Source organism: Schistocerca cancellata, chromosome 1, assembly GCF_023864275.1.
Source record: "Schistocerca cancellata isolate TAMUIC-IGC-003103 chromosome 1, iqSchCanc2.1, whole genome shotgun sequence".
In the NCBI taxonomy this organism is placed as follows: domain Eukaryota; kingdom Metazoa; phylum Arthropoda; class Insecta; order Orthoptera; family Acrididae; genus Schistocerca; species Schistocerca cancellata.
The window spans coordinates 671494853-671520209 of NC_064626.1; the positions used below are offsets into that span (position 1 = coordinate 671494853).

General features: G+C 39.3%; 1 protein-coding gene across 3 annotated transcripts in view; it reads left to right on the forward strand.

Moving 5' to 3' along the window:
• The first annotated feature begins 2401 nt into the window (after positions 1-2401).
• LOC126183893 (uncharacterized) overlaps positions 2402-25357 on the forward strand; it is a 115526-nt gene continuing 92570 nt past the window's right edge. For all 3 annotated transcript variants that reach the window (XM_049926219.1, XM_049926228.1, XM_049926239.1), the window contains exons 1-3: positions 2402-2520; positions 2602-2664; positions 14494-14656. In XM_049926219.1, coding sequence (XP_049782176.1) covers positions 2447-2520; positions 2602-2664; positions 14494-14656 — 300 coding nt within the window. In that variant the 5' untranslated portion in view covers positions 2402-2446. The remainder of the gene's footprint in view (positions 2521-2601; positions 2665-14493; positions 14657-25357) is intronic.

A 25357-nucleotide genomic window follows, 5' to 3' on the forward strand; every position in this document is an offset into this window, starting at 1 on the left:
AACGATCAACTCTGAAGTGTATTGTTCTATCCTCAGGAAGTTGAAGAAACGCCTTCAGCATGTTCGTCACCACAAAAATGCAAGCAAATTTCTCCTTCTCCATGACAACGCAAGGCCTCAAAGAAATCTGCGCATCCGAAAGGAGCTTGCAAAACTTCATTGAACTTCCTTCATTCACCTTATAGTCCGGTTCTTGCACCTTCCGACTTCCATCTGTTTGGCCCAATGAAGAATGCACTCCGTGGGAAGCAGTACGTACATGATGAGTAGGTTATTGTTGCAGACAGATGTTGGCTTCGATGTCGACCAGTGGAGTGGTATCACCCAGGTATACAGGACCTTCCATTAAAGTGGCGTAAGGCCGTCAATTTGAACCGAGATTATGTTGACAAATAGGATTTTGTAGCCAAAAGAGTAGGGAATAATGCGATTTTTATTAGAATCCTGACTAAAACCAACCTGTTTTCAAAAGAAGAATATGTTGCATTACTTAATGGATATCCTTTGTACTAAGTTGTATTGTGTAGTGGTGCAGAAATTCACGTACTACAGCTAGCAAGACACGCACGGCCAAAAATTAAGAGTACGACACACCCACTATAAAGAAATACGACTTGAATTACTTATTTCGACAAGAGCTCATTAAGCTGTGATTGGTATATGTCGCCTTTTTCCTATACGCTTCTGTGCAGTAAATATACGAAGACACCAATACATATTGTGGTTATCCTCTGAAAAAGGCAAACAACGGGTTTCATCTCATTAAGAGAATTTTGTGACATTTAATTTCATCTGCGAATGAGGATACCGTGGTGCATTCCTAATCGCATCACGAAATAACAAACACAGAAGAAATACCGTATTTTCTGTGTCTTCTCCGCTGGTCGTTTGCTCGATTACGAAGAAGCATATGCGCCGATTTATTTCCCAATAAAAATTATAATCATAAACTCTTGTAAAAACAAGCGATGTGGCGCTATTAAACGTGGGATTTGTATTCGAGAAGAGCAAAAGCTTAAGTTTCAGATTCCCATTCACTAAGTGGGAGCCGTGCGGTTCTAGGCGATTCAGTCTGGAACCGCGTGACTGCTAAGGTCGCAGGTTCGGATCCTGCCTCGGGCATGGATGTGCGTGATGTCCTTAGGTTAGTTAGGTTTAAGTAGTTCTAAGTTCTAGGGGACTGATGACCACAGATGTTAAGTCCCATAGTGCTCAGAGCCATTTGAACCATTTGAACTAAGTGGGAATCAAGATTTCTATCAAGTTTTCATTACTAACAACAGGCGACGGCCAGGCTGATTTCTTCAGTGTGACATTTTATTTCTTCTGTCCATTTCCAAATAACTGGTACCCCACTTCCAAATCAAGAATCAATGGAATTTATCCATTGGCAAAATGTTTCTAAAATGAAGCCCACGTTATTTTGTAATTATTTGCGGAACGAAATATTCCTTTCACATAATCCTAAGACATTGGGTTTTGTACTATGATAACTAAGCTAGCCACAACCCAAAATCCAAAGGAGCTCGCAAAAGAAAACGTTAAAATTTATGCATGAGACATTCTTTATTTGACAGCTTCGCGTATTGTGGCACATTTTACTTCCGCGTCCGATTAGAGTTGCGTTTTCGTAGTCGTAGCAAAAGAAAGGACGTAGGCCTACATACTTATTCTTTTCATAACATCGAATGTACTTTCAGAGGGAAAAGATGTTACCGGTACGATATGCAAAGAAATGGTGCAAATATCAGTTTTAAAAATTTCTGACTGTAATTTTCCATTACTCAGTGTGCTATCTTTGGACTGTTCTTATGTTTGCGTGGCTGACATCAGTTTATTGTCAGCTGTTTTTCTTTTACTGCATGAGAGGAAAGGTACAGTGCATCGATTCCTTACGTGACAGAAGAAAATTGCAAGCAATTGATCAACGTCTTTCCCGCACCGAGTCACGCAATGCCTCCCAAATGACACTTAAAGTGCCTGCTGCTGTTGCACATCTAATTTCGGCGAAAGCTCATTGTGCTATACGATAACACCTCTTCCACGTACAAAACGAAAAGCTACAGAAACTCCTGGCCTTCGTAATCACGCGAACGCAGAAGCTGCAACCCATGCGGGTATTACGTCTGCCGCCGCACTCTACTGCCGCCAAACACGCTATGACTTGATTGCTTTACACGGTTGAATTAATTAATTACAGTCTTTCGTGAATTCCCATGACCACTGTTAATTACATTCTGTAATTCTGAACATTGTTAAGAGTGCAGGGAGTTTTCTGTCCTACGTCAGAGCTGAAACAGTGTCGAATGCTGAGAGCACCGGCGCAGTTGGCAGTCCCTGCCCGTTCATCGCATGTTATTGGTTTTTGTTTTGAAACGCCAGTTTCAAGCGTCAACGCGCGGTTTGTGTACGGTGTAGTTTGTATGTAGTACGTATTTGTTTTGAAATGATGTCCGACGCTGATCACAATTCTGTTTATCATCGCAAAATGGCATTGCTGCAAGAGAAACTGCGGAAAAGGTACTTTCGTGCTGCCAATATCCATACTTAAACATCAATTAATAACACAAACCAATAATATTCGTACATATCAATTTTCAGTGAAGAAGAAAGATTGAAGTTGGAAGAAAAATTCTCAGTTATGATGAAAGAGTGCAAGGAAGAGTGAGTGTCATTATATTGATACCTTAACGATTTAAATATCCAATGCAGTGACGTTATTTTATTCTTATTTTACGGTTTTGTTGTTAGATCTTTTTGACAGTGAGTCGCCTAAGTTATATATTCACGAACTGACATTTATGTAGACTTCTAGACTCACTCGCGCCGCATTGAAAGAAATTTAACAAAGAGTTATGCTTCACAGACAATTAGAACTTGAAACCTGATTTAGAATTTTGATATGCGGTACGTCTTAAATTTGATTTTCATGGAAATATTCTCCCTCTCTGTCTCTCTCTCTCTCTCTCTCTCTCTCTCTCTCTCTCTCTCTCTCTCTCTATCTCTATCTCTAAAAGGAATGTTTTCTGTCGTATTACATTAATTATTCCATCACCATTACTACTGTCACTGCACAGAATTGTACATATTTATTGCATGCATAGTGGTTATTTTCTTTGTGACTTGCTTCCACTAGAGCTAGCATTTTTCCCACTACAAGAATAATTGAGCTTGTCATCTGAAAACTTATTCCTGTAAAACAACCGGCACAGAATTTCTTACATCAGAAACATTTCCCTACTACTAAAACTACGTGATAAAAATGTGCAGCCTCTTTTAAACCTGTAATAAAATGTTACTTGCCCATCAGTTTTATTCAGTCATTTAGTCACTCATCATGTTGTATAGCTCCCATCCTGAAGAACAACCACCATGGATGTGGAGCAAGCCAAGGGAAGGTACACAGTAAAAGAGAGAAGTAGTTGACAGAAACTAATTTTTACACTGGATAAATTCTCATGTATCATTAAACTGGTATATTATATATGTGTATGTGGGCTATAAATGAACATAATAAAATTAACAGTAACTCTGTTTCTTAAAAAAAGAAGCTGCTTACTCATTCATGATATAGATGCTCCTTATCTACTACTTCTGCTTGCTTACTGTTAACTGATTACAGTGATGATTTTCAGAGGTTATAACTTCTGTATTTGCTGTATGAACAGGTGGCTGTTTGCAATGAGCATTGACATTTATCTGCAGGAATGGATAGCTATTTGCAGTGAACATTGTTATTTGTGATGCTGCTAGCAGGAATTTTTATTTACTGATTTTAAATAGTCAGAACATATTTAGAAGTACATAATGCAATAGGTTTTTTTAAATTTTCATCTGAATTTGCTGAGATTTTTAATTTTTGTGTCCAGTGTTGGCAGGGATTTTGTTTAAGATCTGTACGCCAGAATACGTAAACCCAATCAAACCTCCAGACAAGTGGGGAAGGACTTCTTAGAAATTATTTTTGTGTTACTTTAAACCGTAATTCATCTGAAACTTGAGGAATTATTTTTGTGTTTTATTTTGTGTTTCCGTAAATGGTAGTTCATCTGAAACTTGCTTTTATTGTTGAGAACAAATGTCATTAATTAATAAATGTGCTGTTTAGTGAGTAAGAATTCAAAGATATTTGAATAGAACTCTGCAACACGTGCCCTATGTGGTTAGCTGCTTGAAACAATATTCCTATTGTTCACTTTTTCTCAACAGATACTTTTCAGTCACATTGTTTTGTTTCGCAGGAGCATAGAGATTGGACATATACAAAACAAGCAGTGCCCTTCCCTAAACATTAAAACAATTAAAAATACCTCCAGATGAAAAATATGCTGAACTGGGCATTTTAATTAGTTTGTGTTTACTCCATTTCAGTTTGTTTTGTAGTTAGGCACAAAGGAATTTTAACCATAGTGTTTGACCATTACTATCAATTCATGTTACCAGAAGGAAAACTTTTTATTCATTTGAAATTGCAGACTTTATGTTAGGACAATTTTTTGTTGCGTAACATTTACAGGACTGTACAGCTGTCATCTGGTCCATGTCCAGTATGGTGAAGCTTGTAACAACTCAGTAAACATGCCATAACATAATTTCAAAGTTCTTCAATATTGCTGGAAGTCATTTATGTAGGTTAGGTATAGGAATGTAACCCTTATGGCAGACATTGTAGCAATTTAACAAAGCTTCTCCATTGCTGTCTGGTGTTAAATTGTATTTTCATTACATGCTTTAGCATAATCTTGAACATTTGCAATAAGAGAACATAATATTTAGGCCTACTTAAATGTATTTGAATTTGTGTTGCATAATCATTTACTATGAATCTTCTTGCACTCTCCTGTGATATAGCTACAGGGTGTTTCAAAAATGACCGGTATATTTGAAACGGCAATAAAAACTAAACGATCAGCGATAGAAATACACCGTTTGTTGCAATATGCTTGGGACAACAGCACATTTTCAGGCAGACAAATTTTCGAAATTACAGTAGTTACAATTTTCAACAACAGATGGCGCTGCGGTCTGGGAAACTCTATAGTACGATATTTTCCACATATCCACCATGCGTAGCAATAATATGGCGTAGTCTCTGAATGAAATTACCCGAAACCTTTGACAATGTGTCTGGCGGAATGGCTTCACATGCAGATGAGATGTACTGCTTCAGCTGTTCAATTGTTTCTGGATTCTGGCGGTACACCTGGTCTTTCAAGTGTCCCCACAGAAAGAAGTCACAGGGGTCCATGTCTGGCGAATAGGGAGGCCAATCCACACCGCCTCCTGTATGTTTCGGATAGCCCAAAGCAATCACACGATCATCGAAATATTCATTCAGGAAATTAAAGACGTCGGCAGTGCGATGTGGCCGGGCACCATCGTGCATAAACCACGAGGTGTTCGCAGTGTCGTCTAAGGCAGTTTGTACCGCCACAAATTCACGAAGAATGTCCAGATAGCGTGATGCAGTAATCGTTTCGGATCTGAAAAATGGGCCAATGATTCCTTTGGAAGAAATGGCGGCCCAGACCAGTACTTTTTGAGGATGCAGGGACGATGGGACTGCAACATGGGGCTTTTCGGTTCCCCATATGCGCCAGTTCTGTTTATTGACGAAGCCGTCCAGGTAAAAATAAGCTTCGTCAGTAAACCAAATGCTGCCCACATGCATATCGCCGTCATCAATCCTGTGCACTATATCGTTAGCGAATGTCTCTCGTGCAGCAATGGTAGCGGTGCTGAGGGGTTGCCGCGTTTGAATTTTGTATGGATAGAGGTGTAAACTCTGGTGCATGAGACGATACGTGGACGTTGGCGTCATTTGGACCGCAGCTGCAACACGGCGAACGGAAACTTGAGGCCGCTGTTGGATCACCTGCTGCACTAGCTGTGCATTGCCCTCTGTGGTTGCCGTATGCGGTCGCCCTACCTTTCCAGCACGTTCATCCGTCACGTTCCCAGTCCGTTGAAATTTTTCAAACAGATCCTTTATTGTATCGCTTTTTGGTCCTTTGGTTACATTAAACCTCCGTTGAAAACTTCGTCTTGTTGCAACAACACTGTGTTCTAGGCGGTGGAATTCCAACACCAGAAAAATCCTCTGTTCTAAGGAATAAACCATGTTGTCTACAGCACACTTGCACGTTGTGAACAGCACACGCTTACAGTAGAAAGACGACGTACAGAATGGCGCACCCACAGACTGCGTTGTCTTCTATATCTTTCGCATGACTTGCAGCGCCATCTGTTGTTGAAAATTGTAACTACTGTAATTTCGAAAGTTTGTCCGCCTGAAAATGTACTGTTGTCCAAGCATATTGCAACAAACGGTGTATTTCTATCGCTGCTCGTTTAGTTTTTATTGCCGTTTCAAATATACCGATCATTTTTGAAACACCCTGTAAAAGTATTTTGCTTAGTGCTTCTATTTTGGATTTCAGTAACTTTTGGAAGTACAGTTTATTGTTTAGTTCCAAGCAAGGTGGCACAGTGGTTACGCACTGAACCTGCATTTGGAAACAGGGTTGCTCTTCCGTCTGTCAAGCCATCCAGGTTTAGGTTTTACTTGATCTCTGTAAATCAGTTAACCCAAATACCTGGACAGTTTGTACAAAAATGTTATGGCCAATTCTCTTCTCCACAATGTCTGAAATTAGGCTCCATCTTTAATGACATTGTTGTTGCTGGTAAATAAAACTCCACTCTACCTTCACTTTTGTACTGTTTCATGCTAGGGAGAGATCCAGTTCAGAGACTCAGATTTATAAATGAGAATAGGATACAATGTTTTAAGAGTACCATAAGTTAAGAAATGGTATAGAATGAGGTACTTGTAGAAAGAGATGCTAATGTTAAATTCAATTTATTTCATGGTAAATTTGTGTCAATATTTGAAAGTTTCTTTCCTAAAAAGTTATTCAGAAAACTAAGGGAAACAAAGTCTCTTGTGTGAGGAAAAGCGAAGTTTATATAATGGCCAGAATAATTAAAGCTTCAACATTATTTGCATACTAAAAAAAATATTTAATATTTTATTACCCAGTTTCCTCACTGACATCTCTTTCCAAAATATTCGAAAAAGTAAAGTTCTCGACAGTAGTCTCACATTTAAGTACAGACAATTTATTTAGCATATGACAGTTTGGTTTCCAGAAGGGTTTCTCGACTGAGAATGCTTTCCAAGATGTTTGATTGCACAGATAATCTTACACTCTTAGAAAAACTCAAGTTTTATGGGCCTGATGGCTTTACACACAATTAATTTGAATCATACCTAGAAAACAGAATGCAAAAAATTGTGCTGACTAATTCAAGGCTAGAAAGTTTTAGGGACTGGAGAGAAATCACAAGAGGAGTCCACAGGATTCAGTTTGTGTCCATTCCTATTCCTATACAGGGAAGTGCAGATATTTTTGTACGTGGTAGCTTAATATGTTCACACACCAGTGTGCTGGATGTTTTTTCTGTGGGTTGAACAGTCTTCTCACAGACACATCATAACCTTGATGACCTGATGTTTTCTGCACCACTATGTGAGCTAAACCAGTCAGAATTGACTAGAACCGTTTTGTATCCACACAACTACACTTCAACATCTGACCTGCTGCACAGTCGAAAATAAGCATAATGTACTTGGAGGTACTACCCAACCTAAAAACATATGACTTGTAATAGCTGTAATTATTAGTCTGAAAATTAAGTAAATACTAATGTAATGTTGTTCAGTACACCATCCTCAATCAGCGTAGACATGTGTGTGCTTATACCTGTGACACCCTGTGTATGTGATTGGCCTTCTGTTAATGTTCAACAAGCAGAATTGGTATGTTCTGCAGATTATACTAGTATTATAATAAGCTCTATTAGAGATAAAACCACAGAAGAGATTGTTAATGGTTTTTTCAGAGACTTAATTAAGTAGTTTTCTGATTATCCCTAAATGTTTGGAAAGCACACTATACTAAGTTCTGTACAACAAATAGTCTTATTGATGTAGCATATAAACAGGAGTTAGTAAATAGGATGGAATGCTACAATTTTTTGGGTTTACATATTGATAAAAACTTAAACTGGTGCCAAAAAGGGTCCCTTACCTTGCTACTATCAGAAACTCTGTTGCTCATCAAACAGAAAAGGGAAAATGAGGAAGACAAAAAATGTCATTACTGATGTTCTCATCATATTCCAGTGTAACAAAAATAAGTTGAGGATTTTTGAGGGGGGACTGTGTCACAATGTCCTCTGGAAACACATTTCAAAGGTGCTGATGTTCTTGTGCTAAGAAAGTGCAACCTCAGAGGGAGGGAAAATTAATACCACAACTCCCACTCAGTATCATATTATAATAAAAGTAGTAATGCGTGTGCTGAGTTGAGTGACAATATGCTCTCTTTTCTACCCCTACCCTTCCCCCTCATATCCAAAAAATCTCTGGAAAATAGGCTTTCTCTCATTGTACTGTGCTGCTGATCTTAATTCTTTTTGTCAGCACATAATGTGCATTACCACATACACCAGGTGTTGAGCTGTTAAGAGCTTCATCTCTTCAGAAATGTAGACCAGAACCTGAAGTTCAGCACTGACAAGGAACCATTCTCCACTAGTAAATCTTTCTGTGTGCTCTCCCACTTTCACTCACACTGCTCAGTAGAAGTAGTTTTCCGTTTGTACTCCATGACCAATTTTTGATCTTGATACATTTATCATATTCAACAATGCACCCCAGGGGGCTGCAGCTCTTTTGTGGGTAAATGTCTGGTGTGCACAGGTCCCTGACCTATTGCAGCCTTTTTTCTCTTCCAGGCTGCAGTCCCTTCCCCGTATCCACTCCTTCCCATTCTAGCTCTTAACCCTCCTGCTCCACTCTTTGTAAACTAAAATGAACATGTTCATCACACTTCTATGCTCTTCAATGCCTCAGTAACACCAGCTGGGATGCAGACTGCTCTATTCTGGGTTCCACCATTACAGGTTCTGCACCAACAGTGCTTGACTGCTTACACATGAATGAACCTCCTGCTACTGTGGCCCAAGTCTGGGGTTATAATTGCTATCAGCATCTGGCCCCTTGTTTCTGAACTCCAGCTTTCCCCTCTACCACATTTTCTCTCAGCCCTCACATAAATGTCAGTGATGCGTCCCCCATCCACAGCTTTGTCTTGACCTATCACATATACCGAAAGACTCAGCTCATCCTGAGGCCCTCCTCTCGGAGCGTTTCAGGATTCAGAAGTAGCCTGTACTAATGCCTTGATGGTTGCTGGTCATGCTGACTTTGTTTATGTTCATGCAGAATTTAATGAACTCCACTTGTTGCCTAATAGCTGTATAGTTTTCACTGACGAGATTGTAGCCATCTCTCATGCTCTTGAGCACACATCGGTTTCTGCACAGTTGAATCCTCCCTCTTCTTAGTGACTCTTTGAGCAGTTCCCAAGATCTTGACCAGTGTTACCCTCACTATCCCATGGTACTGATTATCCAAGATTCCCTTTTTGTCCTTGAACAAAGTGGACACTTGGTGGTCTTTGTGTGGAAACCAGATCACATTGGCATTCCTGGGAATGAACTCTCTAACAGGCTGGCCAGATTGAGTGCTGCAAGCCACTTCTTGAGATCAGTATTCCAGAATCGGATCACCTATTGGTATTATGCTGTTAAGTTCTAAGGATTTGGAATACACAGTGGCATAGTCCATCTTCACTGAACAAAGTAGGGGCAATAAAGGAGACTACAAATTTGTGGATGTCTTCCTTGCAGTCCTCTCACCAAGACTCTATCTTCCTTTGCTGGCTCTGCATCGGCCATACTTGGGTGACTCATGATCATTTCCTCCATTGTGAGGATCCGTCCCACTGTTGTTGTGGTGCCTGTTTGACAGTGGTCCACATTTTTCTGGACTGTCCTACCCTAGTTGCCCTGCATTGGACTCTCAAACTTTCTGACTTACTATTCCTGGTGTTAGTGGAGGATGCCCCAAGAACTGACCCGGTCTTACAGCATGTTTGTGAAGGGGGTTCTTACCACTCTCTCTAAGGAAAGCCACCTAAGCCTTCTCAGCCCATTGAGGGGTTAGCAGGATGCCATGCCGGTCCTCTGTCCAAAATGGGCAGTGGCTGTCTGTGTTTGACTTGGTGTTCTTACTCTGTTTTCCTATGCTTCTCTCATCCTCTATGTGTGACCAGTCTTTTTTTAGTATTGTTGGATGGGGTGCTGGCTGTTCCCTGGATGGGGCACCTCACTCGCCTTTCTTTCTTTCCCCCGTTTCCTTATTCCTTGTTTGTTTCTCTGGGCGTTGTTGACCTTCGGTAGACCTTGGGGTTTTCTTTCCTTGGGTGTGCAGTTTTGTTGACTTGCCTATTCCAGGTAGAAGGCTTGATGACCTCAGAGTTTGGTCCCTTTAATCATTAAGCCAACCAACCAAATTCAACAATGGATAGTTCCTGAAAGGAAACTATTGAAATGCATGCTAAAATAGGCTAACTTCATGCTGTACAGCAAATGGCTATGTGTAAACATTATGACACATCCAGAACTGGACAGACCACATTATGCTTATTGTCCACCAAATTGTTAATGCATTCATTCCAAAATGTTCAGGCCACCTACCAAGCCTGCAGTCCACTGGTGGAGTGAGAAGTGCTGTTCTTCAGTCATGAGTAATTATGTAGTTCTGGAGAGTCACAAATGTTAAGGAACTGTTGGAGATCTCACTGCCTTTTTGGTAGTGAGATCTCCAACAGTTCCTGAACATTTGTATTCCTGAATTATTAAGGAGAGTAACAAGATATCATAGTATGAGTTCCCGGATTCCATAAACTGTTCCGCAAAGTCTCAATGGTATGGGAGACTGCTACGAGGATTTCTGTGTGGGTTGGAAACACCCAGTAGGTGATGTACTGCAGGATGATGGTCTCATGAACCACAAGAGAGACTGGGAACACAATGGTGGATATTTCTCTAAAGCACTCACCACTGCCCTCTGTGTTCCTGCCTTCTTAACTACACAAACTGTAGTCAAGAAAGGCAGTTGGGGCAGTAGTTTCAGCAGTTAAGAACATTGCAGACATCACTGTTCCATTGAGAACTGGATTCAGATGTGCTGGTCACAAGGGATGGTGAAAACCTGGGACACAGCCTGTATCGAAAACTGACACACATGGACCGATACCTGTACAAACCATCAAACCACCGCCCAAGCCAGAAAAGAGGCATAATTAATACGCTTGTAATGCGATCAAGACGAGTAAGCACCTCAGATTCAAGATGCAACACCTAGAAAGTGTTTTGAGGAGCAATGGGTACTCCACAAGTTATATTAGAAGTGTAACACATCCAAACACCCAGTGAAGTGACAAATCAGAAAAAGAAATGTCGGATACGGTCTTTCTGCCATACATTTCCAGAGTGATAGACAAAATCAGCATAAAGACTATTTTCAAACTGACAAAGAAGCTCAAAGAGTGGCTTAGACCAGCAAAGGGGAAAAGGGACCCACTTGAAATGTTGGGAATGTATCGCATACCAAGCATATGCGGAAAACTTTTTGTTGGAATGACTGGACGATCAATCAACACCGTGATCACAGAACATAAGCAACATTGCAGGTTGGGGCAGATGAAGAAATCGGCTGTGGCAGAGCATGTGCTGTGGGAGTCTGACCACATAGTAAAATTTGCCGACTTGGAAGTTCTGACTGGAGAGAAAAACTATCACAGCCACTTGTCCAGAGAAACTATAGAAATATATGAACTCAAGAACAGCTTCAACAAGAAAGAAGAAAGCCTCAAGGTAAACGAATCTTGGCTTCTCATGCTGCAGCAAACGACCATCGCAAGTAGCAAGAGAACCGCACCGGAAATGACTACAGAGAAGCCCTTGGATGTTGGTGTGCCAGATACATATAGTCTGCAGCTGCAAGCTCGACTCCACTCCACCACCAGCAATGGAGGGTGAAACATAGACAATTTCAGCCACTCGTGCTGCTAAAAGGTCAAAAAAATCAACAGATGAATGTCAGCCAATGAACCTGAGACAGAAGCCAACAGGCAGTTAGTCAACAAGTGGCCACGAAATGCTTAACAAGTTTGGGTTCAGATTAGTTTGTGGCTCTTTTCACAGCACCTGGCTGCAGTAAAGTTCATCACATAATGTGACACCTCACAGTCACCCTGTTCAGCTGAACCAGGAAACAAGGTAATTCCCTGTTTCATGGAATGGTCCCAATTAATTTACATTTTTAAACCTAGGAAGGAACGTACGTACATATCCTAGTAATTACCATAATATTTCCCTGACAAGCTGTGTAGAAAAGATCTTGAAACAAATGGTGAACCATCATCTCATATCTTTTCAATCCAGATAGCTCTGTAATTGCTTCCAGTGTGAGTTCAGGAAGTATCGTTGCAACATTGATAACATGCGTGAACATAGCAACATAACACCTTGCACGTGTATTTTCTTTTTTTCCTTTAGAAGACCTATAATACTTCAAGGCATAATAGCATCAGAAAGCATTTCATCTCATTGCCCAACCAAATATACATACAGTTTTCATTAATATCCCATGTCCTACTAAGCCATTTGGAATCTGCATGAAACAAGGCCTTGCAACACTTGGTGTACACCAGATTCCAGTGCTAGATGTGGGACAATACCATCTGCCATCCTGTATGTTCAAGTGGCTCATAATTAATTTAGAGGCTGTGCAGTAAAAGAGGAACAGTATTTCAGATTTCATTTATAACATATTTATCATTTTACACAGATGTATATAATCACAGGAACAGTGTTGGCTGTTCCTTGCTTGGCCATATTAGTGCCTCTGGAATATGCGTAGTGAACAAATGCAGTCTGCAATGTCAAAGTACATATGTGCACTACAACAGGTGAGACATATTATAGCTACAAAAAGAAAGGAAGATCAATGCTGAAGTCATTGGAGGTGAAATGCAAGCTCAGGTTGCTCAGAGTTGATTAGGAAATCAGATGTGTCAATATTTAAGGAACCTTTTGGACTTTTATCTTGAGAATGATTTAGGGATACTCTAGAAAGCCTAAATCTTTGTTGCCAGATCCGAATTTGAAACCCCTTTTCCTGAGTGAGTGTCTAGTACCTTAACCAGTGTGCCATCTGAATCAGTACTTCAGCTAGAAAACACTTCCTCTGTTAAACTCTCTGCATATACTTAAAAATATTCAGTATGTGTACCCACCAGAAAAACTAACGCAGTCCAACCACGGGATCACCTCTTCTCCCACTTTGTGTAGAGCACCAAGGTGAATGAGAATTGGGTGCAATGAACTGCCAAATGCAATAGCCAAGGATGTATGCACAATACTGACACCGGAAAAACTGAAAACTACCTTTTACAAACAATGACCTCAGTGCTGAAGTGTAGGACCATCTGTGGTGACTGTGTGTGAGAGATAAAAAGCTACAAACAGTGAAACAGACAATTTAGTTGTAGCATAACACCTTCCAGTCACAGAGGTCTCCCAAATAAGACACTAGGCTCCTCAATGTGGATTCATTCAATAATGAAGAGGACCCACCAGGACGTGATGCTAGTATCATATCAACTATCATTGCAACACACTTTGGAGGGGTGTACACGATTTGCTAATAAGAAGGCAAGCCATAATTTGGCAGGTGGCATGCCCCCATTTTTGGGTGATAACACATTGAATGTCAAACACTAGTTTGTCTTACCCTACTTTCTAGATTGCTGAAACGCATTACTTGTTAACCAATTGGTTTTGACAAACCAAACACAACCCATAAGAATGTGTTTTGTGAAGGTGGCACTTCAGTTTGCAAATATGGAGGAAACATCATAGTCCCTCTGCCAAGAATTACTAGCAAATACTTCTTTATTACAGCCAGTTTCAGTTCTCGAATCATCCTCAATTATCTTAAAGTTATCTAAAACAGCTTCCCAGACAATATTAAACCTATGGCATAAAATCCATCTTTAGTTGCTGTTGCCAAGAAATTTGGTACATTTTATTATTAACAGTGTAATGTATTTTACTATTTGATAACGGTGACTGAGGATGGGTTTTATGTATTGGACACCACAGGTTTAACATTTCCTCATAACTTGTTTCAAATGACTTCAAGATGCCTGAGAATGATTGGGGAATTGAAGCCAGTTGCAATAAAGAAGTATCTATTAGCAGTTTCTAGCAGTGGCCATATATATGTCTTTCAGAACTATGTGTTGCTGTTTTTGCACTTTAATTCTTGCATTTTGTAAATTCATTTCTGTTTCTCTTTTCATAAATGTAATATAAGCATATATTAATTTACTGTGGCCACTGACAATGATATCCTGTACCCCTTGTCCCAAATAATAACAACAATAACAAAAAATGGACTTATAATCCATAAGAGTTTTTGTGTGCCCCATTTTTAATTGGATTTTCTTTATTTAACTACATTTTGTTTGTGAGATGTCTAAGAGCTCTAACATTGCTACTTCTGTTTGACAGAGAAGAAGAAAGACTGAGCCACTTAAAGTTGCAGTATGAAAGCTTTCTAGAAGAAGACAGGAAAAGACGAGACAGAAATGACAGGATCATGAGGTCACTAGACAGAATAGAAAATAGAGCTGCAACACTCAATGCAAAATCAAAAAGATTAAAGCTGTTAAGGGTAAATATACACTATTAATTATGAAATCAATTGTAAGTGTGGTGTTGGTATTTGTTGCTATAGAGTAACTCTTGATATATGTTTGTGAAGTTGGGTATAATATCACACATTTGTCTGGAATATATAAACATTATTATTTAAAAGAGGACTGCTATTTATCTTTATAACATTCATATATTTAGTTTATTTATTGGTCCTTCATCTTATGTTGGATGTTGTCCAATGTCTCCCAGAAAGAAAGGTCAATATAGAGATATCAAAACTGGTAAATTGGAACAGAAATGTTTAATGCACGCCCTGGTCCAGTTCGTATGTAAGACAGAACTTAAGTATGTATTGATTGTTTTGCTAGTAGTGCGTGGTTTATACCGTACCCCCTTATGTTCTGTGTTCCAAATGTCTGTGCTCTGAATATCTTGACTTCCCTGAAACTACACAATCAAATTTGCACTTTACTGTTGTTTGCTGCAGCTTTATGAGCATAACTGCACCAGAATTAAATTTCTGGTAACCATTTAATTGTAGAGATGACCATTAAAATTGTTACGTTTTTACTAATGTGAAATATAATGATATTGTGTGTGTTTATGACTTCTGTGATTGCTGAGGTCCTGCTGTTATTGAAGAACACTGCCAGAATTTTCAAACTTATCAAATCCAGGCTTTTTGCATTTTTCCAGATTTTATACTGTATGATGTGGAAATGGTAGGCTTCACAGCGTGCATATTTGATCTAAATAAAAAGTCCAACAGGACATACAGAACAATACATTGTTAACTTCTTCAGTACAGTTCTACAAGGAACATGGTTACGAATTGTTGCATATCTTAATGTTCCATGAATATGTCTGTGCCAAAAATGACAGGCAGAAAACTTTTACACATTTTCCTTAAAGCGTTTTCAGCATCTTTGTATTTCAGATATTTCCTGTAATACAAACTGCCTATTGGCTTCCGTCTCGGGTTCTTCGGCCGACGTTCATCTAATGATTTTTCTTGTTCTGTTCTGTTCTGTTCAGAAAAATCATTAGATGAACGTCGGCCGAAGAACCCGAGACGGAAGCCAATAGGCAGTTTGTCAACAAGTGGCCACGAAAGCCTCAACAATTTTGTTTCCTGTAATAGCTTTACATTATTGGACATTGTAATTTTTTGTGTGTTTACAACAGTGACACCATGCCATACATACAATGAATATGTACAAAGTTTAGTCCATTAGATAATACTGCTACTAATATAATTGTCTTGAGAACATACAGGGAGTACACAGTCAGTAAATAATACTTGATGAAACAGTCCCTTATGCTTATTTATTTTAGTTATAATTCTAACTGCTCTCTTCTGAAGCCCAAATATCCTATCTGTGTAGGCTTCAATCCCATGTTGCAAATGTGAGAAGCTTAATCTGTAGATGATTTATTTTACGAGAGGAGGACTTATTATATTTACTTTGTGTGTCAGTACGTATATGTAGTTACAGTTCCTCTTTTTACAGCTGTAGCTGGTATGTTTTTCCAGTCAAGATGTTCATCCATCAAAGTGCCTAGGAATTTATGTTTATCAGATGTTTCAACTTTGGACATTGATTTAATGCTTACCATTTGTCCACTTAAGACTGATTATAATTTAACAAGACTTCCATCACAACGATCTTATCTATATTTAGTTCCAGTTTATTCAGTTTTGTGATCACACCAAAGGTCTCTTTACTGTTTTGAACTGATGGCTGTTTGGTACAGCTCCAGTTAATTAATTATGTATCATAAGCAAATTCCACTAACTTCAAGTTTCATGGCTGTGTTAGTTCATTAAGAGACACAAGAAACAAAAAAAGGCTCAAAAATACTTCACTGTGGGACTACGCAATTGAGAATATTACACTTTGATGTTAATGTTAAGATCTTCCTTTATTGTAAATTTAGTCCATTGTATCCTATCAAAGAGATAAGAATTCGACAATAAAAATCATAAATTTTTGACAATATTATGTGATTGGAGCTAAAGAAGAAATAGGTTGACTGGTACTGAATGATTTCTGATAGCTATCAGCTGTAGCTAGCAGATGACAAAGAATTCAATGAGTCTAAAAATTCAGTACATAATTGTGGTGTGCGTACTGTAAGACCTTCGGTACACACACCCTCAGATTAGTTGACTTGTCGCTCTAACGAAGTAGGCGAGTGTCAGCAGTATGTCTCGTGGTCTTATCGTGGCGTGTTTATCTTCTCCCGTTAGGTCAGACGATAGAAATGCCACTTGCACGCTTAGAGTAGCAGATTGACGGTGACCAACTTTAAACAGAACTTGATTAATTTTCACACACATTTATTAAAATAATAAAAATCATAAACCTTACTTAACTTGATTCTGGATGCTATTTACAATTGACAATCTGAAGTTCCTTTGGTTTTTGTACGTTAATCTTATTCTCACATATCTCTGATACTTGACAAAGTGTGTATACATTTCTCGTCATGGCTATGTACAGGAATATGATAACCTTATTCGGCGCAGACTGAAACTTGGCTATAGACTAATGCAGACTAATGCAAACTGGTACGGACTAATGCAAACTGACTAATCGGAGGTCTGTACACTCGTTATAATACCTCGAGCATTCAGATATCACTGCGCGAGTGTGATCCGCGAGGAGAAAAGGTTCATTGGCTGCGTTACATATTAATACGCGGATCGGCGGAAGCAGAATTTGGTCCGTCTCTAAGACAGCGCCATCTCTTAGTGCGGAGATGGACGAGTGCTGCATCTGCGCTGTTGTGCTTAGCGGGGCGTGCTCTATTGGGAAAGTTGTGTACGCGCTGACTACGCAGAACTATGTACACAACAATAATAAATGATCCCTAACTCAATTACACATAACATTTCAGTATCACTAACTGTGTGTATTGCTCCTGGTTTTATAGTTGTAGATGCCCTAAAGACAGTGTGTTCTGCTAGTTAATGTTGTCAACAATCAGAAATCAATCAAAACTGACCAAAGTCATTTGATTTCAATCTATTTAACTACTCCAATCAACCACCATACTGATTGCCTAACTGGTGTGCATGAATAGTAGCAACAAATTCAAGCTGTAAAGAAGTAAGGAGTGAGATGGGTGTGATGGTAGGAGAAAAGATGAGAGAAGAAATCAAGTGAAGATGGATTCAAATAAGCATCAGAATGAAGTGGTGAATGCATATAAAAGACAAAAAGTTAAGTTAGGCATATACACCAAAGGAAGGAATGTAAATTTGGTATAGCAGAACCAGAGATATGTGTAATAATAAGCAGTAGAAGATTTGGATGGCTGTGACTAAAGGCCCAGTTTTCATGAATTCTTAGAGTATGATGGCTTGGGTGGCATATATATTCAATCGCAAAACGTATTTCATGCACCACCACTTTTTGGTCGAGCACTGCTCAAAAGTCAATTTTTGAATGACCCTTACAAAGAGTGAAGGTTAATTAACTGTCACAAAATATATTGCCAGTCCACATCACTCTGCTGCAAGGCAGGTCCTGCTGTGCTGAGAAATAGTTCTGGATACTACTTTCATAAAGGCAGCAGTTTGGTCCCCCAGTTAACTACTGATGAACTTTTAAAGAATTTCATAGACAAAAAATAATGCTTCAGCATCTTTGTCTTTGTCTCAGCCATGTAGTTGTAGTGAACTACTTGGCCATTATTGTAATATAGAAAAAATTGTGAACTATGAAATCTATTGCAGTCCCATTTCAGTGCCTTTAATTCTGAGGTCTTGTAAATTGCCACATAAAAACAAACAAATAAAAGATCAGACTCCCCACATTATAATAGAATCTTTTTGTACAGTAATAGCACAATTTACTTTTTTACAACCTTCAAAAATGTTTGTCAATTTTACCATTTGTCATTACAAGTAATGTAGTTTATATGCATTCTAAAAAATTCCTAACAAATATCTTCTCAAATTCCAATATAATTTTGTAAAACTAAAAGCTTAAAATTATTGTTAATTCAGCTTTTCTTCTCCATGTGAGTGACAAGCCAACAGCTAGAAGCTATGTCAGTTGCATTGGAGTGGCAAAGTCATCTCCCATTATGAAGCGGATCTTCCCAGCTACTCTTTCTGCCACTGTAGTCCATGGAGAACCCTGGTCAGGCATCGGGCCATCATCTGATAGCAGCTAGTGAGACATGTCCACATCTGGAACTGTTTCACAAGGAAGGTTGTATGTAGCTAATGGCTGGAAGACTAGCCCTGTACTTCTAACAAGGAGATTTGAGGCATTGCCTCCTTGCTGATAATGAGAAAGGGCTGGCAGACCTTGACACTCCTGCTCATCCATCATCTCTCCCCTGTTGCTATCACAACACAGCTGTTAGTGATAGGAAGTTCCAATATTAGATGCTTGGTGACCCCTTTTAGAGAAATATTGCCATGTGAGGAAAATCATCCAAGTGTGCACTAGTTGTGTAACCTGGGAGGAATTGTCCAGAGGCCATCCTGAGAGCAACTGAGAGTATAGGTTGCAGTTTCCCACAGGGACTCCCCATTTGTTTGCTGGTACAGGCTTGGCAATCCCAGAGTTCCTGAGCTGGAAACTGGCAAGCGTCGCCAGTCTCCTATCACTGTAAGCTCCGGGCATGCTTCAGCGTCCACCTGTGTCACAGGGAATGGGGGATCTTGGTTTGACCATGTAGATTGTAAAGATGGTGAAAAACCTTTATAACCCCCCCCCCCCCCCATCACCTCCTGTAGTGTCAGGGGCTAGAATAGATCACAGCCCTTCCTAGTCTGTCATAAGAATTGACTAAAAAGAGTCTTTCATTGGGTCAAGTTTTTACGTTGATCTTGTGACTGTATTAGGTCTTTTGAAGGTTTTTGCTCCTTTCCCTTTTTTATTTTTAAGCTTTTTCCCCCTCACAGTTTTTGGCTTTTTTACTTCTGGTCCCCATTTTGGGTTTGACCTGCACTTTCCAAATTTTACCAAGGTGTGTGCCATTTGGGGAAGGATGTCTTACTGTTGTGCACTACCTATCTACTGTGTGCTGTTACCTTTCACACCTACCAATCAAGTGGATCTACTTCTGCACCAGAAATTGAGTGCGGTAGCCAGCCTGTCGTGGAGAGGTTGTCATGTACCCTCTAGGTGGTAGTCCCCTGACAATGCCGGGATCACACTACTGATGCCTGAGCTGTGACCTCCCCGTGTCAACCAAGGAGTGGGTACCTGTTCACTTTGGCGTACAGGTACTCCAGGCAAGGCTACTGTGCCAGAAGACCTTTGCCTTGGTGGTGTGACACCCACAGAGAGAGCCTCACATTGGAGTGAATGGCATTGGGGCAGATGACCAGCAATCAAACAGATCAGACTTGATGGTGGCCATTACAACACAGTCGTCTCATCAGTAAGGGAATAGTGATTTTAATGCAGAAGTTTACAATCCTACAGCATTTCCGTAACTGACCGTCCCTCAATGCGAAAGTCAGGCAAAGAGAAATGGAAGTGGACAGTTTGCTTCATTCTTGGTTTGTTTCTGCACTGTTGGTGGCTCTTTCGCTTCAATGAAGCCAATACTTTTCGTTGAAAATATTGAAGATTGGTTTGGTGAGGTCGCGGCAATAGAGAAGATGAGAAATGGATCTTTCCTGATCAAAACATTACACGCCAACAAATCATGGGCACTTCAAACCTGTGTCAAGTTATGTGATATACCAGCCACTATTTCTTCTCATTACAAGCTCAATAAAATTCAAGATGTTACCTTCCATTGGGACATGACACTTCCCATTGATGAAGTGCTGCATACTAATCTGGCGCAGCATGGAGCCCATTTTGTTCACTGCATCCAGAAGGAACCCAAGGATAAAAGAGTGGACACTGGAGCTTTTATCCTAGCCTTTGACAGCAACATTTTGCTTGAGAAGGTGAAGGTCATAGTTTATGGGTGTGATGTTAGGTCTTGCTTTCCTCCTCCAATGAGATGTTCTAGGTGCCAAAAGTTGGGATACATGTCATCCTGCTGTTCTAATGAGGCTATCCATTGGACATGTGGGTAGGTGTCCCACGGTGTATTCAAATTCAGATAGCCAGAAAAGATAAAGTCAAAGCAACAGTGGTGTAAATTTTTGATATTACACGCATGCCCTCTTTGGGAGAGTGGGGATGATACTGGAAGAGGATACAGGATCCCAAAAGGATTTGTGGTATTACAATACCTGCCTGAAGAGGTTTGACTATTACAGAGAGACAAATCTCTTCTAAATATCGGGCTAAAATGAAGGGAATATAATTATGACTTGACAAAACAGACAAGAAGTCCCAAATCATGACATCACAATGGAAAAATAGATCAAATCGATATAGTAAGCAAAATTACATGAAACTAGAATTTGGCATGAGATACGTCAAACCAAACTGAAAATGTTAAAGGCCTATGTTTGCGACAATTGGACCGACCTCAAAAATCCAAACTGCCAGGCACTGGTTAACTCATCAAATATGGGAAAGCTTCCAGATAAGTAAAATTATTCGTGTTCATACTGTAATAAAACATGGCAAAATGATTTTGTAGGCAATGTTCAGTCACTGTCTAATTATTTCAAACCACATTTTAATACTAATGGTTATTTGTCACCCTTGGACAACAGCAAGCAAAATACACGTAAATCATATTAATCAAAAGCTTTCAAAGAGAACAGCAGATTTACTGCAGAGCAATGGGATTGATTATAGCCAAGATAAAGTAATAATAATAAGTAAATCTTTGAAATCCATAGAATCTGTGTCATATATAAACTTCAAATAACTAAGTGCATGCAATGTAAGTTATGTCGATTGTCACTAAAAGTCTCCATAATAATCATGCTGAACATTCAGTCATATATGTACGAAGTATTTCAGATTCACATGATGTTGAATAATCATAAAATCGTAAAGATGTGAAATAATATCAAATGTTATACAAGTGACCAGATTATACCATAGTTCCTGCTGATCAACTAGAGTAGACAAATGCATTTGTATTATCCATTTGGCTATATTTCTCTTCAAAATTCATATTGTTGTCAGTTCCTGTCAGTATAGATTAGATAAGATACTATTTTCAAATCAGTGAAGCACTTCGTATACCAAGAATTGATTTAAACACGTGGCTAGAAACTAAGTGTAAATGGTGTAAATAAGAAATGTAGTACTGAAGTATAAAGGTGTTGAAGCAGATACTACATTAGATGGAGCCCTTGTGCTTTCCAGATATATGGTACACACAGGAAGTGTACCTCCCTGAGGGTTGGTCATATTAAACATCAGCAAATATAATCAAAGTAGAGTATTAGGCAAAGTATTGTATCTCACATCATCAAACACCAATATCATAAATCAAAACAGATAATCAAAGAGCATAAATCCAAAGGTTGGAAGTGTGTATGAATATGTGTGTGAATGTAGTGCTGATGTGTAATGGTGTTCAAGCAGATACTACATTAGCCTGGGCTTTTGTGCTTGCCAGGCACATGGTACACACAGAGATTGTACCCCCTCCTGAGGATTGATCATATTAATTACACATGTAATCTTTTACCCTGTTTGGCTTATCACTGAAAATGCTATTACATTCCCACAGGAATCCCTCCAAGTCACTCTTTTCATCGCTACTTAAATTGTGTGCTGAGTTAACTTTATCCAATACTAATTGAGAAAAATCTTCACTAACCACCTGATTATCAAATTGCTCATTATCTTCATCTAAATAATTTCTGTCTTCAAATACTTATACTCCTCTTAAATTATTGCTACAATTCTCATCGAACGTTATGTATAATTTAGTTTCACCATGATTTTGGATCAATAAAATCTAACTTCATATTTAACCAAACAAACCTACCATTAACTTTCAGTATCCAATCCATCCCTAACAACATGTGTTCATTCAGGTCCGCTATTACCAGACATCCTTGATCAAGTACAACGTCACTGACAGTAAGTGAAATGCTTGCCTACTGATAATTTACTAGGTTTACCAGTGGCTCCTTTTCTTTTAACACCAGAAATTGGAAATTCAGTATACTGTTCAGTGTTCTTTAATCTATCTCTTAAATTACCAACACACCACTTACCGGCTACCAGTGTCCAATATACAAACTCCCTTCCAGTTGCCTGTAGATATTTCAATGTAGGGACTACTGAGTATTTCATGCTTATTACTTCCAGCCTCTTCTGACAATAAATAATTTTCAGTATCCCTACAATTTAAATCAGCATTTACTTGAACCTCATTTCCTAACTTAGGTCGTAAAGTACTTAAAGGTAGCTTACAACTAGAGTGTGTGTGTTTAATACTATCACAGTAATCACCTTTTCCTACAAATTCCTCATTACCTTCCAATACTTTCAGTACCTTGTCACTAATTAGCTTATCTTGATCCTAATTACTGTAACAACTATGTAATATCTTACTGACCTCAAAGGGTATCGATCGATTTTCATGTAATGGTTTTTCCGAGCCCAAATCATCACATCCTACCATTCTATTACTCATATCATTGTCTAGTACTTCCAAATAAACTATACCATCTAATTCATAGTAAAATACATCATCAGCATCAATAGTCTCAAAATATTCATTGGCATCATCATCTGCTCCTACATGAACCTCAACTTCAACTACGTATGCCTCCACAATCACTATCAAAAGTACTGGAACTTGTGTCAGCAAGCACATAAACATAATTCAACTTAGATATATGATCCTTGCTTTCCACCACGTCTTTCTCAGATGATATTGAAAATTCATCATCACAAAATAAGCTAACTGAATTATACTGATCAGCATCATCATAAATGTTAATATTACTAAACACACAACTCTCAGCAAATAAGTTAGTCAAACCATCCATACTAGGATTAAATTTATTTTTTACTTTACTAGTATCTTCACTCATTTCCATCAGCCTGAGATTCCAAAATGCTTTAACATAATCAACTCTGTTTGTTTAGTAATTATTGTGTCTATTGTGGTGTCTCACCTGAATTTTGCCTTCCTCTTGTACCTCTAACCTGATTTCTGTAACTGTTGTTGTTGTTGTTGTTGTTGTTGTTGTTGTTGTTGTGCTGGTGGTGTTGCGATGAGCCCCCCCCCCCCCCCCCCCCAATTCTGAAAATTGTTCTCCCAAGCAAGATTTAATTTATCTATGTATTTCAGGAATTCCTCAATAGTATCATCTGGTCTGTAAACAAGACTCCACTGAACATGGCCAGCTAAATGTAGTTTCAGTGCGTCAGTTTGGATTAATTCATCAAGTGTGCTTAAGTCCTAAGCTACGTTTCACAAAATTCTCACATTCTCATCTCTCCTTTGCGAAATCTGCTTCCATTCAAAAATTCTGATTTTATTCGCACCTGCTTACTTTCTGACCAAAATTTGTTTAAAAATAATTTTTCAAACTCTGCAAATGTCATTTCTGGGTTAACACACAGGTTAGCCCAGGATATAGCTTCTCCATCTAAATACCGTTTAGCAGATTTCACTTTCATATGTTCTGGTATGCCCGATGCAAAGCTGTCCTTCCACTGGTACAAGTAATCGACAGGGTGTAGTTTAAAATCACCCGGAAAAGCTTTCATAATATCATTATTGCAATTTTTTTGAAACATGTTATTACCACTATATGTACTACTAAACATATTCATCTCTTGATTTACAGCTTTAGAGGTGATTGTTTGGAGATTATTTGATACTTCATTCAGTTTGCTGTTTAGTGAAGAAATTTGATCTGAAACAAGTATGGAAGCTATAATTCAGTAACAGCAAATTTTTTCAAACAATCCACTTCAGATTCTACGCTGTCTACCCTCTCTCTCTCTCTCTCTCTCTCTCTCTCTCTCTCTCTCTCTCTCTCATATATCTAAAAACAAAGATGATGTGACTTACCGAACAAAAGTGCTGGCAGGTCGATAGACACACAAACATACACACAAAATTCAAGCTTTTCCAACCAACGGTTGCTTCGTCAGGAAAGAGGGAAAGAGAAGGAAAGACGAAAGGGTGTGGGTTTTAATGGAGAGGGTAAGGAGTCATTCCAATCCCGGGAGCGGAAAGACTTACCTTAAGGAGAAAAAGGACAGGTATACACTCGTGCACACACACACACACACACACACACACACACACACACACACACACACACACACACACACATATCCATCCGCACATAGACACAAGCAGACATTTGTAAAATTTACAACTTGAAATTAACGGAGGTTGAGGCCTGGCGGATAACGAGAAGAGAGGATATACTGAAGGGCAAGTTCCCATCTCCGGAGTTCTGACGGGTTGGTGTTAGTGGGAAGTATCCAGATAACCCGGACGGTGTAACACTGTGCCAAGATGTGCTGGCCGTGCACCAAGGCATGTTTAGCCACAGGGTGATCCTCATTACCAACGAACACAGTCTGCCTGTGTCTATTCATGCGAATGGACAGTTTGTTGCTGGTCATTCCCACATAGAAGGCTTCACAGTGTAGGCAGGTCATTTGGTAAATCACGTGGGTGCTTTCACACGTGGCTCTGCCTTTGATCGTGTACACCTTCCAGGTTACAGGACTGGAGTAGGTGGTGGTGGGAGGGTGCATGGGACAGGTTTTACACCGGGGGCGGTTACAAGGGTAGGAGTCAGAGGGTAGGGAAGGTGGTTTGGGGATTTCATAGGGATGAACTA